Source organism: Zalophus californianus, chromosome 3 (assembly GCF_009762305.2).
Source record: "Zalophus californianus isolate mZalCal1 chromosome 3, mZalCal1.pri.v2, whole genome shotgun sequence".
Classification (NCBI taxonomy): domain Eukaryota; kingdom Metazoa; phylum Chordata; class Mammalia; order Carnivora; family Otariidae; genus Zalophus; species Zalophus californianus.
In genome coordinates this window covers 65,904,025-65,917,987 of record NC_045597.1, presented here as the reverse complement: position 1 = coordinate 65,917,987, position 13,963 = coordinate 65,904,025, and the positions used below count along the sequence as shown (strand labels likewise).

Here is a 13,963-nt window from a genome sequence, read left to right as displayed (position 1 = left end):
TCCAAGATCCCTTCAGTAGCCCTTTCACTATGTGGCTGATATAACACTTTAAACACAAATATATTTAGGGATGTCAATAGTGCTTTAGGCTCACTACTATTAACGCCTGGTTATTACATTCTAAAATATATATTTATGACTTTTAAAACAAAATTTCTAAGAATGTTCTGAAGGTGGAAATAACCAGAATGAACGCAGTGGGAGCATGACTGAATGCTGCAGTGAAGTAATAGTTCCCTGGAAGGTCCAAACTGGGCTGGATGTTTGTCCAGGACCCCATGAAGCAGCATAACTAAAAGAAGAATCTGACTCACAATATAGGGAATCACATTTGGGAAAATGGTATGGGGCATCAGGATGAACAAAAGAGTAGGGCAATGATTAAGGACATCGGAAGTCAGCATGTAGAACATAAATGGACCAAAATAGAGAATGGTATGAGGGGAGAGTCTTGTTTCTTTAAAGGCTCAAGTACATGATGAAGACACTAGTCTGGCTGTTTGAAAGAATTTGTAAGACTTAAAACCATCTCTTCCTTCATGCTTTTCCTGCTAAGCAGGGCAAGGAGAGAGATTTTATGGTCTGTCCTAAGGAAAGTTGAAACATACTTCAGAAGGGAAACTAGGTAAATATCCAAAAGTTAATATTTCAAGAAGTAAATTGACCAAAGGATTAACTTGCAAAGAGGACAATTCACCTAGGATTCTAAATTTACCAATTTATCAAAAACTTGCTTTTAGGAGAGTCTTCCATGCATGTGAACTTATAACTGAAACATATTCTTTTTCTGAATATATTTTTCAATGATGATACTAAATGCTAAGCCATTTTCATAAATTTTAGTTTTTAACAAATTGAGCATTCTTTAAATGCTAGGGTTATAAACATAAGAATGTATTCAAAGATTTAGACTTCAGCAAATTAATTTCCTGTAACTTGATTTTCTATAAATTGATCAAGAGTTTTCCAGAAAACATTTAATGTGAAACTCAACATTTTCCTAAATAATGTTTCTCTGTTTCCATACTTTCTCCTTCATGTCTTCCATCACCAGATAGCCTTATTGGCTTTGGGAGCAGGATCTTCTGTGCTATCTCCATCTGACTGATAGAGTGTGTGTTCTGGAGAGGTTTCCCTGAAGGGACCAAGATGTCTGGGTGTAATGAGAAACAAGGGAATGCACTGATTGGAAAAAGAAGCAGAGAGAAATAGAAGTGCTATGGTCTGAACGTCTGTGTCCTCCCCAAATTCATACGTTGAAATCCTGATGCCTCAAGTGATGGTATTTGGGAGATGCTCAGGTCATGAGGGTAGAGGCCTCATGAATAGGACTAATGCTCTTGTAAAAAAGACTCTACACAGGTCCTTAGCCCCTCCCACCATGTGAGGACACAACAAGAAGGAGCCATCTCTGAACCAAAAATCAAGCTGTGTTACCAAACACCATATCTGCTGGTACCGTGATCCTGGACTTCCAGACTCCATAACTGTGAGAAGTATATTTCTGTTGTTTGTAAGCCACCTAGTCTGTGGTATTTTTTTATAGCAGCCAAAACAGACTTTAAGGTAAGGGGTCATCAGTTTTATGACTCCTAATGAATCAAGGAACAGGACTTCCACCATGAAATAGAGTTGACCACAGGGATATGGTAGAACTTTTTGATAAAGGTTTTATAGTAACTTTTCACAAGAGAGGCTATCTTTCTCTGAGGGATCTAAATCCCCTAAATCTGTTATTGCTGTTGCTATTTTATATATAATAGTGCTTTGCAATAGAACCTATTGAGATGTCGCTAAAAAATACAAATGCCCAGGCCTTATCCCAGACCTACCAAATAAGGATCTCTGGGGGTAAGCCCAAGAATGTGAATTTTTAATAAATTATTCACATGATTCTTACACAGTTTGAAAATTAAAGGACCACAATTCTACATATTGACCAGCAACTAGGGACATGGCAGTGCTGGACAGTAAAGGAAAATAGGGAAGTAGAGAGGCCAATCATTGTGCCCGTTTGCAGCACAGTGTCATAGGTACTAAGCTTGAGTGGGCCTAAATAAATTAATCAAAGAGAGAAGACATCAACTACCAGTATGCTAATAGTGCCAGTAAAGCACAAAAGATTACTCAAAACATTGCTGGGAACCACCTATGGGGCTGTGTACCAGGAGCCATAAAGTTCTGATAAAGAGTTTAGCTGAATCCTCAGCTTCGTATTCTAACTGGAGATTAAAGAAGAAGCCTAGAGTCCCATGTCAGAACCTGAAAAATAGCTACTGCTCATCAGAGACAACACAACCTCATTATCCTTAACTTTTAGTCATCTGGAATGCTTAAAACAGATTCTAGTCTTCCAGTGAATGGCTATAGATCTTTGCTCAATACACAGGAAATTCTTGGAGGTAGGCACTAGGTTCTTCTGGTGGACGTAAATAGAAGGGGTTCGAAAATGTCCACCCAGCAATCCCAAGAAAAGTAAAAGTTCAGTGCTTTTTATTATATCCCTGAAGAAGCCCCTGCTTTCTGGAAAGGTACTAAAAAGCCAGAGAATTCTACTATACTTTTAAGAGGTACCAGAAGATTCACAACTTATATAACAGCACAGCTGAATAACTGAAAACATATTGCACAACTTACCCTTGTCCTTATTTCCTTGAAATGGGCTAAGGTTAATTTCACAACAGGCTTGTTCTAATGAAAGTTAGAGCTCCCTCTAAAGTTCCCATTATCAAGGAAAGGGAAGAAGGGAACTAACACTTTATCAAGGGAAGTACTTACTGTGTTAGGCACTATGCTATTTGCTTTACATATCTCCAATAATCTTCATGACAAACTTGCAAGAGAGCTTAATTAATTTCATTTTACATATGAGGAAATTAAGCCTCAGAGAGATGAAATAATTTCCTTAGTGCCCCATAGTTTGAATTTGAACCAGGACGGTCTAATTCTAAAAAGCCAAGTTTCTGGGTAAAGTGGGTTACACCCACCCCATTGTCTCACTCCTTCTTTTTCCACTACACCACATTTTCTTTCAATAGCTTACCTTCTAATTTGCTTCTAATCTGCTTACCTTCTTCCCCTTTGAATCAATAATGTGCTGGAACTTCCGACCATGTGCTTTATCCTACCATGCACCTGAAATTTCTTGAAGAACATTCTTCTGCTGAACCTTCATTAAACACTTCTCCTCCCTTGGCTTCTGTGATATCACTCTTTTCCAGTTCTTCCCTCTCCCTTTCTCAATAATTTTGTTCCCAGTTATCTTCACTGAATCGCCTCCTCAGCTAAGTGTTCGTATTCCCTAGGGTTCCATCCTTAATCCTTCTTTTCAGACTTTGTATTTCTTTCTGAGTAATCTCATACTTTCATGAAGGCAGGTGACAAGGATGACTCCATGATCTCTCTATTCAGAGAGACAACTTTCCATAGTCTAAAACCATGTCCAGGTGCTTGCTGATCACTATCATCTGTATAATACACACAAAACTAAACTCATTTCCTAACACTCCCCCTGCTTCTGATTCCTACAGTGCTATTCACTGTAATCATTGTTCAAGGGAGAGTCCTTAATCTTCCTCCAATCCTCTCCCAGTCTCACCTGAGCATCCATGTACTCATAAAATCCACATTCCTAAATATCTCTTCAATCGGTCATAGTGCGTCCATCCCCATATACTACTGCCCAAGCTGAACAACTCACCTTCCCTTACCTGGACTGTTACAAACGTGTCCTATCTGGTTTCCCTGCCTCAAATCTCACCCACCCTGGGGAAGCCTTTCTCCATGGAGGGGAGGGAAGGCTTTTAAACTGTATATTAAATATTTCAAAAGCTTCCCGCCACATATAAAAAGGTTCACGCGCATACAAAATCCTTTGTTATTGAGGCTCTGCTTATATTTCCAGTCTTATCTCCCATCACCTCTTTTATTTATTACAGACCTGCAGAACTAACTGGAGACCTGAGGTGTCTTTTGATTGATCCAGAGGGATTTTATCATTATTTGAAAATGTGCAAATCCCATGATATAAATATTTCACTCTGTGCACTACAGCAGTGGTTCTCAAACTCTGGTGTATATCTGAATTATCTGGAAAGTTAATAAAGAACTCAGAAGTGGCAAGCTGGTTGAAGGACAGGGCTGGCTTTTGTATTTTTATGAAGTTCCCTACGTGATTCTGTTACCTACCAAAGTTTAAGGACCACTGCGTTAAAGCTAGGGCCAGCAAACTATAGCCTATAGACCAAATCCAGCCACAGGCTGTTTTTGTAAGCCAAGATTTGTTAGAATAAAACCGTACCTATTCATCTAGGTATTGTCTATGGCTTCTTTCACACTACAATGGCAGCATCAAATAGTTGTAGCAGAGATCAAATGCCCTGCAAAGTATTAACTATTTAGCCCTCTACAGAAAAATTAGCCAATTCTGGAGGAACACTTTATATCAGGAGACATGTATAAGTATGTTCCCTGAGGCAATGTTTGTCACAGTGAGATTTTGAAAAATCCTCAATGTACATAAATAGGGGAATAAATAAATTAAGATATGTATTATTATACTATATATGTATAGTAGAATACTATGTAGCAAATAAAATTTACCAGATCTTTATGCATTAACATGGACAGAATAAAAATGGATGATGTGTACAATATATTTTTACATGCATTTTTAGACACAATATCTGGAAAAAGGTATTTAAAAATAAATTAGAATGGTATATACCAAATCCATGATCATACTTGCCTATAAAGGGAAAGAGACACAAGGGGAATAAAAGTGTCCTCAACTCTATAGATTGTTTTCATTAAAGCATTTGAAATCAAAAAGTGACAAAAATTAAAGATTTGCTAATACTAGAATATACTGTTTGCCATATTATCCTCTGTGGGGTTTATTTTATTCAAAATTAAAACCACAAATAACCTAAAATATTCAACTATAGGGAAAAGGAATTGAACATTAATAATCCAATGCAATGAAATATAATGTAGCTCTTAAAAATATACATGAAGAAAATGTAACATAAGAAATTATTGGTTTAATTGTCCATGATTAGTACAGGACACAAAATTGTCCATGGAATAGGGTTAATATTATATATATATTTTAAAAGTGTTATCCTTATTTGTTCCTTTTTGGGGTTCATTTATTTATTGGGTTGTAATTTTTAATCAATATACATGCATGTATAACTTTTAAAAAAAGAGGTCAATAGTAGATATATTTGACTTAATATTTATCTTTGTCTTTTATTTTCCATATAGTATTAAATGAATACATATTACTTTAAAATGAAATGGTACTTAGGGTGCCTGGGTGGCTCAGTCATCTAAGCATCTGACTTTGGCTCAGGTCATGATCTCAGGGTCCTGCGATGGAGCCCCCAGTTGACAGTCAGGCTACCTGCTCAGTGGGGAGTCTGTTTCCCCCTCTCCCTCTGCCTCTCTCACCCCCAATCCCCCACCTTGTGCGAGCTCTCTCAAATAAATAAAATCTTTAAAAAAAAAAAATGAAATGGTACTCATTGAAAGTGACCTTGTGTGGCAAATAGAGCTAATTGCATAACAGATACTCATTTTCTACCCTTCTTCCTACTACTGTACTCAGTAAAACACTAAATTTCCCAGCCTTTCTTGTGATACAGGAGGCCATATGATGCAGTTTTAACCAATGAGATGTAAGGGAAGACTGTGTGCAGCAAGCTGGAAAATGTTTTGAAAGAAAACAAACTTGACTGGCCTCCACTTTGCCCTTTTCCCTTCACCTACTTCTTTCTATTGGAAGAGAAGATGAAGCAGGTGAGAAAGTGAAGCAGCCATTTTGTGAGCATGGCGAACAAAAGTCATTCATTAAAGGATGGCAGAGTGGAAGGCAAGTCGGGAGCCTGGAGGAGTTACTTCGCCAATCCGGACTGCATCCCTCTAACACTTCCTGTTACGTGAGAAAACAAAACGAAACACCTTACTCATTTAAGCCTTTTTCTTACATGCAGCCAAATGTAACCCTTTACTGAAACATCTTGCTAAAATTAAATATTAATAAATTATACTGCTGAAAGGCACTTTAAAGATTATCTCATCTATAGTACCTGAGGATGAGAAAAATAATCTTCAAAAAGGTTGAAGGCTTGAAGCCAGTCTCTATCAGAAATTTACTCACTTAAGTGAATCCTTGTTCTAAAATATTAAAATCAAGTCCACTTTAATGACCCAGTTTGTAAATTACTTTTTTAATATTTATTTCTTTTTCAAATGGTAACATTTTTTTTAAATTACATATATATTGGTCAAAAATTGGTATTCATCCCTGTTTTTGCCCATAAGCAAACTTGAAATTTGAAGTTACTCAAAATTAGTATTCAAACTGACATCAATTTCTTAAATATGTCTGTATAGGTTACTCTTAAAGACCAAAATCTACAACAAGGATAAAAAATAAGTAAATTTACAAATAGTGTTTGAATTCATATTCTATCCCCCTAAAACAATTTAAACCCTTTTCTCTAAATATCAACCTAATAGAAAATGTCTGCATTTCATTAAGAGTATGTGTCTGAATTTCATAAATATTGTTTTTATATAAAGAATAAGACTTAGTATACTATCTTTTTCCTTGAATAAAAGACTTCATCATTAGATATAGGATTCTTGGATCCCAGTGCTTTTTGCTCAGTAATTGGCTAATTCCACCACCAGCTACTTGGCTAGTTTCCTAACACCTGCTGTTCAAACAAACTCCTCCTGGATTCCACTGTATAAGAAAACCCAAATACTCATGCATGCCTCTGCCCACAGAATAGAGAGAACCAGTTCCTTAAACACCTGAACTTTCATTATCTTTCTTTTCTGCTTCGTACATGGCCCCACTCTTGGTTTTTCTAACATTTCTTTAGTCCTTTACTGAAGAGAAATATAATTCTCCGCCTCCAGATCTAAACCTCTTAGAGAACCACATTTTTTTTTCAAGAATAACACAAACTCATCAAAGGAAAAAAATTTTTTGTCAACATACAGAGTCTGAGGTAGCAAGTAGAAAACCAATCAACTGCTTCTTACATATGCTGTAAATCATCATAGCAGGTCCCACCAGCACTTGCTGCTATTCTCCATAAGGCTGGTGATACCCAATTTCTTGAGCTAGCACTGAGGATGAGTTATCAGGAAACTGGGAGTCAGAATATTTTATGTTCTGTAGCTAGCATTCTATATTTTATATTCTATAGGTAGAAATAAAATCCTATCCACAATTAATAAAGACAAGGCTTAAAATAGCCCTTGCGGCAATTTCTAAATACCACAAGATGGGGATATGACTCCATGATTTTCTAGGCTTTCTAAGACACAAAAATAAAGGTATTTCTGGGCTGAAAATAACAGAGGTGTAAACATTAGTTTATTTCTCCCCTGATTTATTATTTTAAAAAATATGATATTTTTCTGCATTTTTCACTAAAGATCTGCAGTTATTCGAAGAGCAATCTCTATAATGCTCTGGTCCTCAGGACCTCTGTGAATATAGCAGTCAGTTAAGTGCTCTACATAAAGCTATTAAGAAACATGTTATTTCTGATAAGCAGTATAGAATGGCTGTTGGCATAGCACAGTCTAGTCAAACGGGCATAGATTTTTTTAGAGAAAGAGAATCGACCTCCACATTTCCAGACTGTGTGATTCTGAGCAAATCACTTAATTGTTTTAAGCTTAGTGTCACATGTATTAAAGGAAATAATATTAAATTTTATCTCATTGGGTTGTGTGGTCCTGCCAATTTAGTAGTGTATTGTATTTTCATTTTCATATAAAGTACCCTTGATTTTTTATAAGATTTCCATGTTTTTCTGAATATTCTTGAAATAAAAATTCAGCATGAATTCTAAAGAAAAGGCTATTTCCACGTATGCTCGAGACCCAGCATAAGTCACGCTTTAGGTCTTCTCTACATTTTAAAAAATAAACATTTAAACAAATGAGAAACAAATGTGCTTTGTAAAGTATAAAACATATAAATTCAAGTAATTTATCAGGAGGAAAGGCTGTCACTAGGGCAGCCCAAAGAAAAAGTAGGTCAATCAGTGTAATAAGGTTTCTTTCATGTTATAGGGTAATTTTATGGGTTCTCTGTTAGATTTTATACATTGTGTGTGTGAATGTGAATGTATGTATATATATATCTATATGTGTATATGTATATTCCAGAGGAACTAGAAAGGAAATGTTTTTAGATAGGTATGAAATATATTTGTGTTTAATAGGCTCTTTTAGGTCACAGGAAGTAGATACACTCAGGTTCTACCTGGACTGACTACTGAGATTCTTTTCTTCCATTTTGTTTGTACCTGCAACCCTGCCCAGCTTTATAAGGTAGAGATTAAGTTGAAGGATCTGCTATAGAATTCCTTACTTCCTAGAAACAGTTCCACTGAATGAAATATTTTGGAACTTACCCCAATCTTCAAACTTTTTTTGGAACCTGTCTAAAAAAGAAGTACATAATTTCTTTCCTTCAATTATTCTTTTTGTTTAACCAGCTTTTACTCACCACTGGCATTTGTTCATAGACACAGATAGAAGACAATCTACAACAAAACAAATATGAAAATATTAACAATTAATATTTTATCATTTTTAACTCAACTTATAAAATATATATATATATATATAGTTGCTTTTGTACCTGAAGGATTTCCACAGATTTTTTCCATTTTCTCTTCTAGAGAAACAATTTGTTTTTCTAGTTGATCATTCAGTTCAAGTTGTGTCTCATAATGAACTTTCCATTCACCACCTGATTGGAAAAGTGGGGAAAATCAAGATCATCTTGTCACCTCTCATTTATTTACATTAATCAGCTCATTTAAATCTCCTTTAAAACAACATTAATCAGCTCAATCTTACTGTACTTGACTTTGTTAGCAATGTAGATGAACAAGAGTGAAGTAATTTTTAAGTATGCATTTCTCTGTTAGATAGGATCTTTCAGATTGCAGACAGTAGATTCACAGTGATTACCACACAGCCAGACCTCACTAGAATTATTGTGATTCCTGGTCTCCTTGTCTCCTTTGTCCTTTAGTTCCTCACATACCCTTATAAGGAATTCTATTAGCGGGACTATCGGAACATGTTTCTTTCCTTGGAACTTGTCCATACCTAACAGCCTACATAGTTCTAGCTTCCATCCAGCGTCATGTCCATTTTTTTTCTTTGCAAACAAATTCTTAAGTACGTTTAACAATTACCACTTACATCTTTGCTATGTATAAAGTACAAAATGTTTCACATATATTAACTAATTAATCCTCATTTTAAAAACTTTGTCACCTATTTTACAGATGAGGAAACCATGGCTCAGATATGTCAAATAACATTCTCAAAATGAAAAAGCCAATAAATGGAGCAACTGGGGTTTGAACCCGGTTTTATCTGACTTCAAAGTGTATCCTCTTAACCGTTATGTTAATACACGCAGCTGCCTATTCAGGCATCTTCTCTTATCCTTAAGCAGGTTCCTTTCACCAAGCCCCTTTGGTTATTAAGGCCAAAACATCTGTCTTATTGCTATAGGAGGAGAGGAGAATACAGCCTAGAATTAAAACATCTTTGGTCAGCTTCAAGGCCCAAAGCTAATTTTTTTAAATCTTGAAAGTCACACTTTATAGAGAGATAAAAGATGGCTTGCTTCTAAACTTTAAATGCTCCTTACATATATGAGACAATTTCTGCTCCATCATAGTTGATGGAGGAATCTAAGTAGGAAGAGTATTAGCACATATCACTGGCCTCAACCTCCTCAACCCAGCCACATGTTTCCCTTAGGCTCCTCATCTCTAGTAAATACAGTGTTCCAAAAACAGGAGCAGGAACACCCTCCCAAACTGAAGTTGAAAGTCATTAATCCAAACGCTTTAGGAACAAGAAGAGAAGCCTGAGAGACTGAACATTTATCCAAAAGATACTACTGAGTCCAAATAGATGGAATTATCTGTATAACTGGCTAGCTAGTCTCTTTGTAACTAGACCCCTTTCCCCACCATGGGAATGGAGGCTTCAGAGCAAAATGAGAAGTTACCAAAAAATTAAGAATGTAATTTATTTTTAGTACATCCGACTATAGTCTAGAAATGTTTGCCTCCACTTTAAAATATTATTGATCTAGAGATCCTCAAATAAAGTAAGCCTAGTATTATACTATCATTTATTAATGTTAATAAGTGCAAGTCCCTGGTGGTGATGTCAATATTCACATTCCCCAATGTGATGAACTGATCTCAAATGTACACACTTAAATGTGTAACTCCTTCAGGATGTATACACAGATGGCTCCACATTATAGGGGACAAAAGACAAAGAGAAAGCATATGGACTGCTGAATTATAGGAGAAAATTTTAAAATAGCAGTGTCTATAAAAAATAGGAAAAAATAGACTTCTGCTGTGGGGTCACATTGTGACTTTCATGGGCCCTTGTGGCACTTCTGCCTTTATGGGCCTCTTCCTCTGTAAAAAATATTAAAAATTCTACTTTACTACTAGGTTGGTATAAAGACAAGTATAGTCCAGACTGGATAATATTCATTTTTTCTTCTGATTTTAAAATAAAATATCTCATTGGCCTCTAAAAGCATCACACAAATCACATCAACTTCCTACTTATCAAGTATTTCCTTTTTCTAAGAAAGGACCACATCGATTATTTCTTTCTCTACCACATCCTGTTCTGTGATAACCCAAAATACCCAAAATATTAAGGTTTATCATTTTTGCATAATTCTTTATCCATCTTTAAAATACAATAATGTTTAAATTATATTTTCAATTGGGAATAAGAATAGCAGTTAAAAGTAGGAAGTTTTTTTAATAGGCTTGTTACTAAGGGAAGGTAAGAAACATCTGAAACACCCAAATAAGATGTGGTGCTATCTTTGAGACAGCCACAATATACTTGACACCAAAAAGGATGATCCCTGACCTTTAGCACAATAGCAGCCAACCTATAAAGGCCAACAATAAACTTACAATAAACCATTATTTAAAATACAGATTATGAGGATAAAAATCTAACAGAAACATTTGTGTCTCTTGGTGGAAAAAATACCCTGAGCAATACTTCCATGAACTATTGCTCCTTCAGTAATTCTAAAAACAAACAAGAACCAAGCACCAATTTTTTTTAAAAGATGTATTTATTTTGAGAGAGAGAGAGAGTGCATGCACACTTGGAGGTTGGGTGAGGGGAGGGGCAGAGGGAGAGAGAGAGAATCTCAGAGCAGACTCCCCACTGAGCACGGAGCCCCATGTCAGCTGGATCTCTCAACCGTGAGGTAATGACCTGAGCCAAAATCAAGAGTATGAAGTTTAACTGACTGAGCCACCCATACACCTGAAACAAGCACCAATTTTTAAAGAAAAATCAAATTGCTTTGCATTATCAAAGAGGGATCTTGGCTGGGATCAGTGCAACAAAAAGCAAAATCAAACCAAAATTTGAAACAATGTAGAAATTTGATTCATGGCCAATTTTATGAATTGACCATGGAAGAGGAAGTTCATAAAATAACAGAAAATTAAATTATGGGGTGCATGGGTGGCTCAGTCGGTTAAGGATCTGCCTTCAGCTCAGGTCATGATCCCAGGGTCCTGGGATGAAGCCCCGCATTGTCGGGCTCCCCGCTCAACACAGGAGTCTGCTTCTCCTCTTTCCCGCTGCCCCTCCCCCCACTCGTGTGCTTGCTCTCTAATAATTAAATAAAATCTTTAAAAAAATTAAATTAGGTAGAGACCTATCTTTTAGATATGGATTTTTTCTTTCTTTCTTTCTTTTTTTTTTTTGGTCTAAGAGAGATAGCAGTGTTAACAAAAACAAACAAAGCCCCACTAAGCAACAATGCCAAATAATACATTTTTAAGTGTTAAAAAGAACACAGTTGAATTGGTTGAAACTTGACTCTACACAGACTTTAATAATTCAGTCATGTTTAATTGTGCTGGTCACTGTATTTATAAAGATAAAAGTGATGAAGTTACATTAATTTGCATAGACTTTGTAAAATAAGAAAATGTTAACAAGGAAAGGAAAAAGCCTAATATGTGGCACTGTACTGGGCACTAGGGATACAAAAATAAGATAGACACAGTCCCTGCAGTCAACCAGCAGTAGGACATGTAGTGGTGGGGGGAGACATATGGCCAGAACATTTAAGAAAACTTGGTTAAGTAGATGCTATGGAACACGCAAAAGGACATCCAATCTGGAAGGTGGCAGAAGACACTGAGAGATAGGGAGGTCAAGATTGAAGAGGCTCAGGAAATGCTCTTGGGGGAAATGACATTTGTTCCAAGCCAGAGGAGGTGAGAAAGGATACTGAAGCAGCAAGAACAGCATGAACACAAATACCAAGATGTCAACAAAGGGGAGGCTACAATGGTGCAAAGAGTATCTCCTGTGGTAAAGGTGCCCCCAACCAAATTTTCAGATTTCATGAGGAAAAATATCCCCAAAGTAGGACTAATGAGTTTGAGTCATGTCTCTACCACTTACTAGCTTATTTATGTGATCTGGAGGAAGTTACCTTTCCTGTGCCTCAATTTCTCGTCTCTAAAATAAGGAAAATTGAAGTTCCTATATTATAGGATATTGGGAGGATTCATTAAAATATGTAAAATTGCAGGGCATACACAAAATGCTATAAAATTACTGCAAAATTGTTCTCTAAAAGGGTAGCTCTATATTGTTAGAAGTAATGTATAAAGTTACAATTTCACTTAAAAAAATCTTTATTTCTTCAATAGCAACAAATTGTATGTGTTTCAATTCAAGTTTCTTTGAAGAAAGAACAAACTGGATATTTTCCATCCTCATAAACTGTCTCTGTTCTACTCATATGTATCTAATGGGAACTTTGTTTTTTCTAATTGAATTGCAGAGGATATAGATGTAGTGAAAATATGGACCTTTTGTCCATCATGTTGGCTACTAATACATTTCCCATATTGCTGTTTGACTTCTCATAGTGGTTTTTTTTTTTTTTTTTAGTTAAAGGGAAGGTATTTGTCAAACCTAAACATATTTTTCCTCAGTGATTTATTATTCTTAAACTAAAAAAGGCCTTTTTTACCCTTAAAAAGATACATATTCATCAATGTTTTCTTATAATAAAAAAAAAGGTTAAACCCTATAATGCATCTGAAGGTTTTAGAATTAAGTATAAAGATCTAAAGGGATTTTTTTCTAAATGTTATACCAATTTTCCAAACAGAACTTACTGAATAATTCATCCCTTTTCTTTCAGCTCCTTTAAAGGTCTATGTGATGACACAAATTCCAATAAAACATTATTGGTAATTGGCTCTTTGGTTCCAATTCTCTGCCCAGAAGCCTCTTCTCAAACTTGGACAGGCAGGCCAAAGTTCTTATTTCTTGGTGGTGGGAAAAGGTCCAGATAGTAATTAGAAAGTTGTTGGTGGACTGAATGTTTGTGTCCCCCTAAAATTCCTGTGCTGAAGCCCTAACCCTCATGTGACTTTATTTGGACACAGGGCCTGTGAGGAAGTGCTAAATGTTAGAGGAGGTCACAATGGGTGGGGCCCTAACCTGAAAGGGCTGGCACCCTTATAAGAGGAAGAGATACCAGAGTTTGCTGTCTCTGCCCTGTAAGAAAACAATGAGAAGGTGGCCATCTGCAAGGTAGGAAGTGGGCCCTCACTAGTATCCAAATTGGCCAGGACCTTGATCTTAGATTTCCCAGCCTCTAGAACTTTGAGAAAATAAATTTCTATTGTTTAAGCCACCCAGTTTATGGTATATTGTTACAGCAGCCAGAGCAGACTAAAACAAGGATCATTTGATACTTTCCTATTTCAATGTATGGTTCAGGTTTTGTTTGTAATAATCTATTTCCCACAAGTCTCATAAATGAAAATAGTTTTCTCCTGTTTTTCATAGGTAATTGGAAGATAACTGA

At 36.0% G+C, this 13,963-nt stretch overlaps 1 protein-coding gene across 8 annotated transcripts in view; it reads right to left on the bottom strand.

The window, feature by feature from the left end:
* CCDC169 (coiled-coil domain containing 169) overlaps window positions 1–13,963 on the bottom strand; it is a 45,197-nt gene that overhangs the window by 24,068 nt on the left and 7,166 nt on the right. For 3 of the 8 annotated variants that reach the window (XR_003519413.2, XR_003519414.2, XR_004819995.1), the window contains 3 exons: window positions 8,678–8,788; window positions 8,543–8,579; window positions 5,773–5,935 (listed from right to left, as the gene is read on the bottom strand). Coding sequence is in view for 5 of the 8 variants with exons in the window: in XM_027591264.1 (XP_027447065.1) it covers window positions 8,543–8,583; window positions 8,678–8,788 (152 nt within the window). In the remaining 3 variants the exon portion in view is untranslated. Of the gene's footprint in view, window positions 1–5,772; window positions 5,936–8,542; window positions 8,584–8,677; window positions 8,789–13,265; window positions 13,492–13,963 lie in introns of those variants that run through there. The other 5 variants (XM_027591260.1, XM_027591261.1, XM_027591262.1 and 2 more) reach the window with 3 other exon arrangements.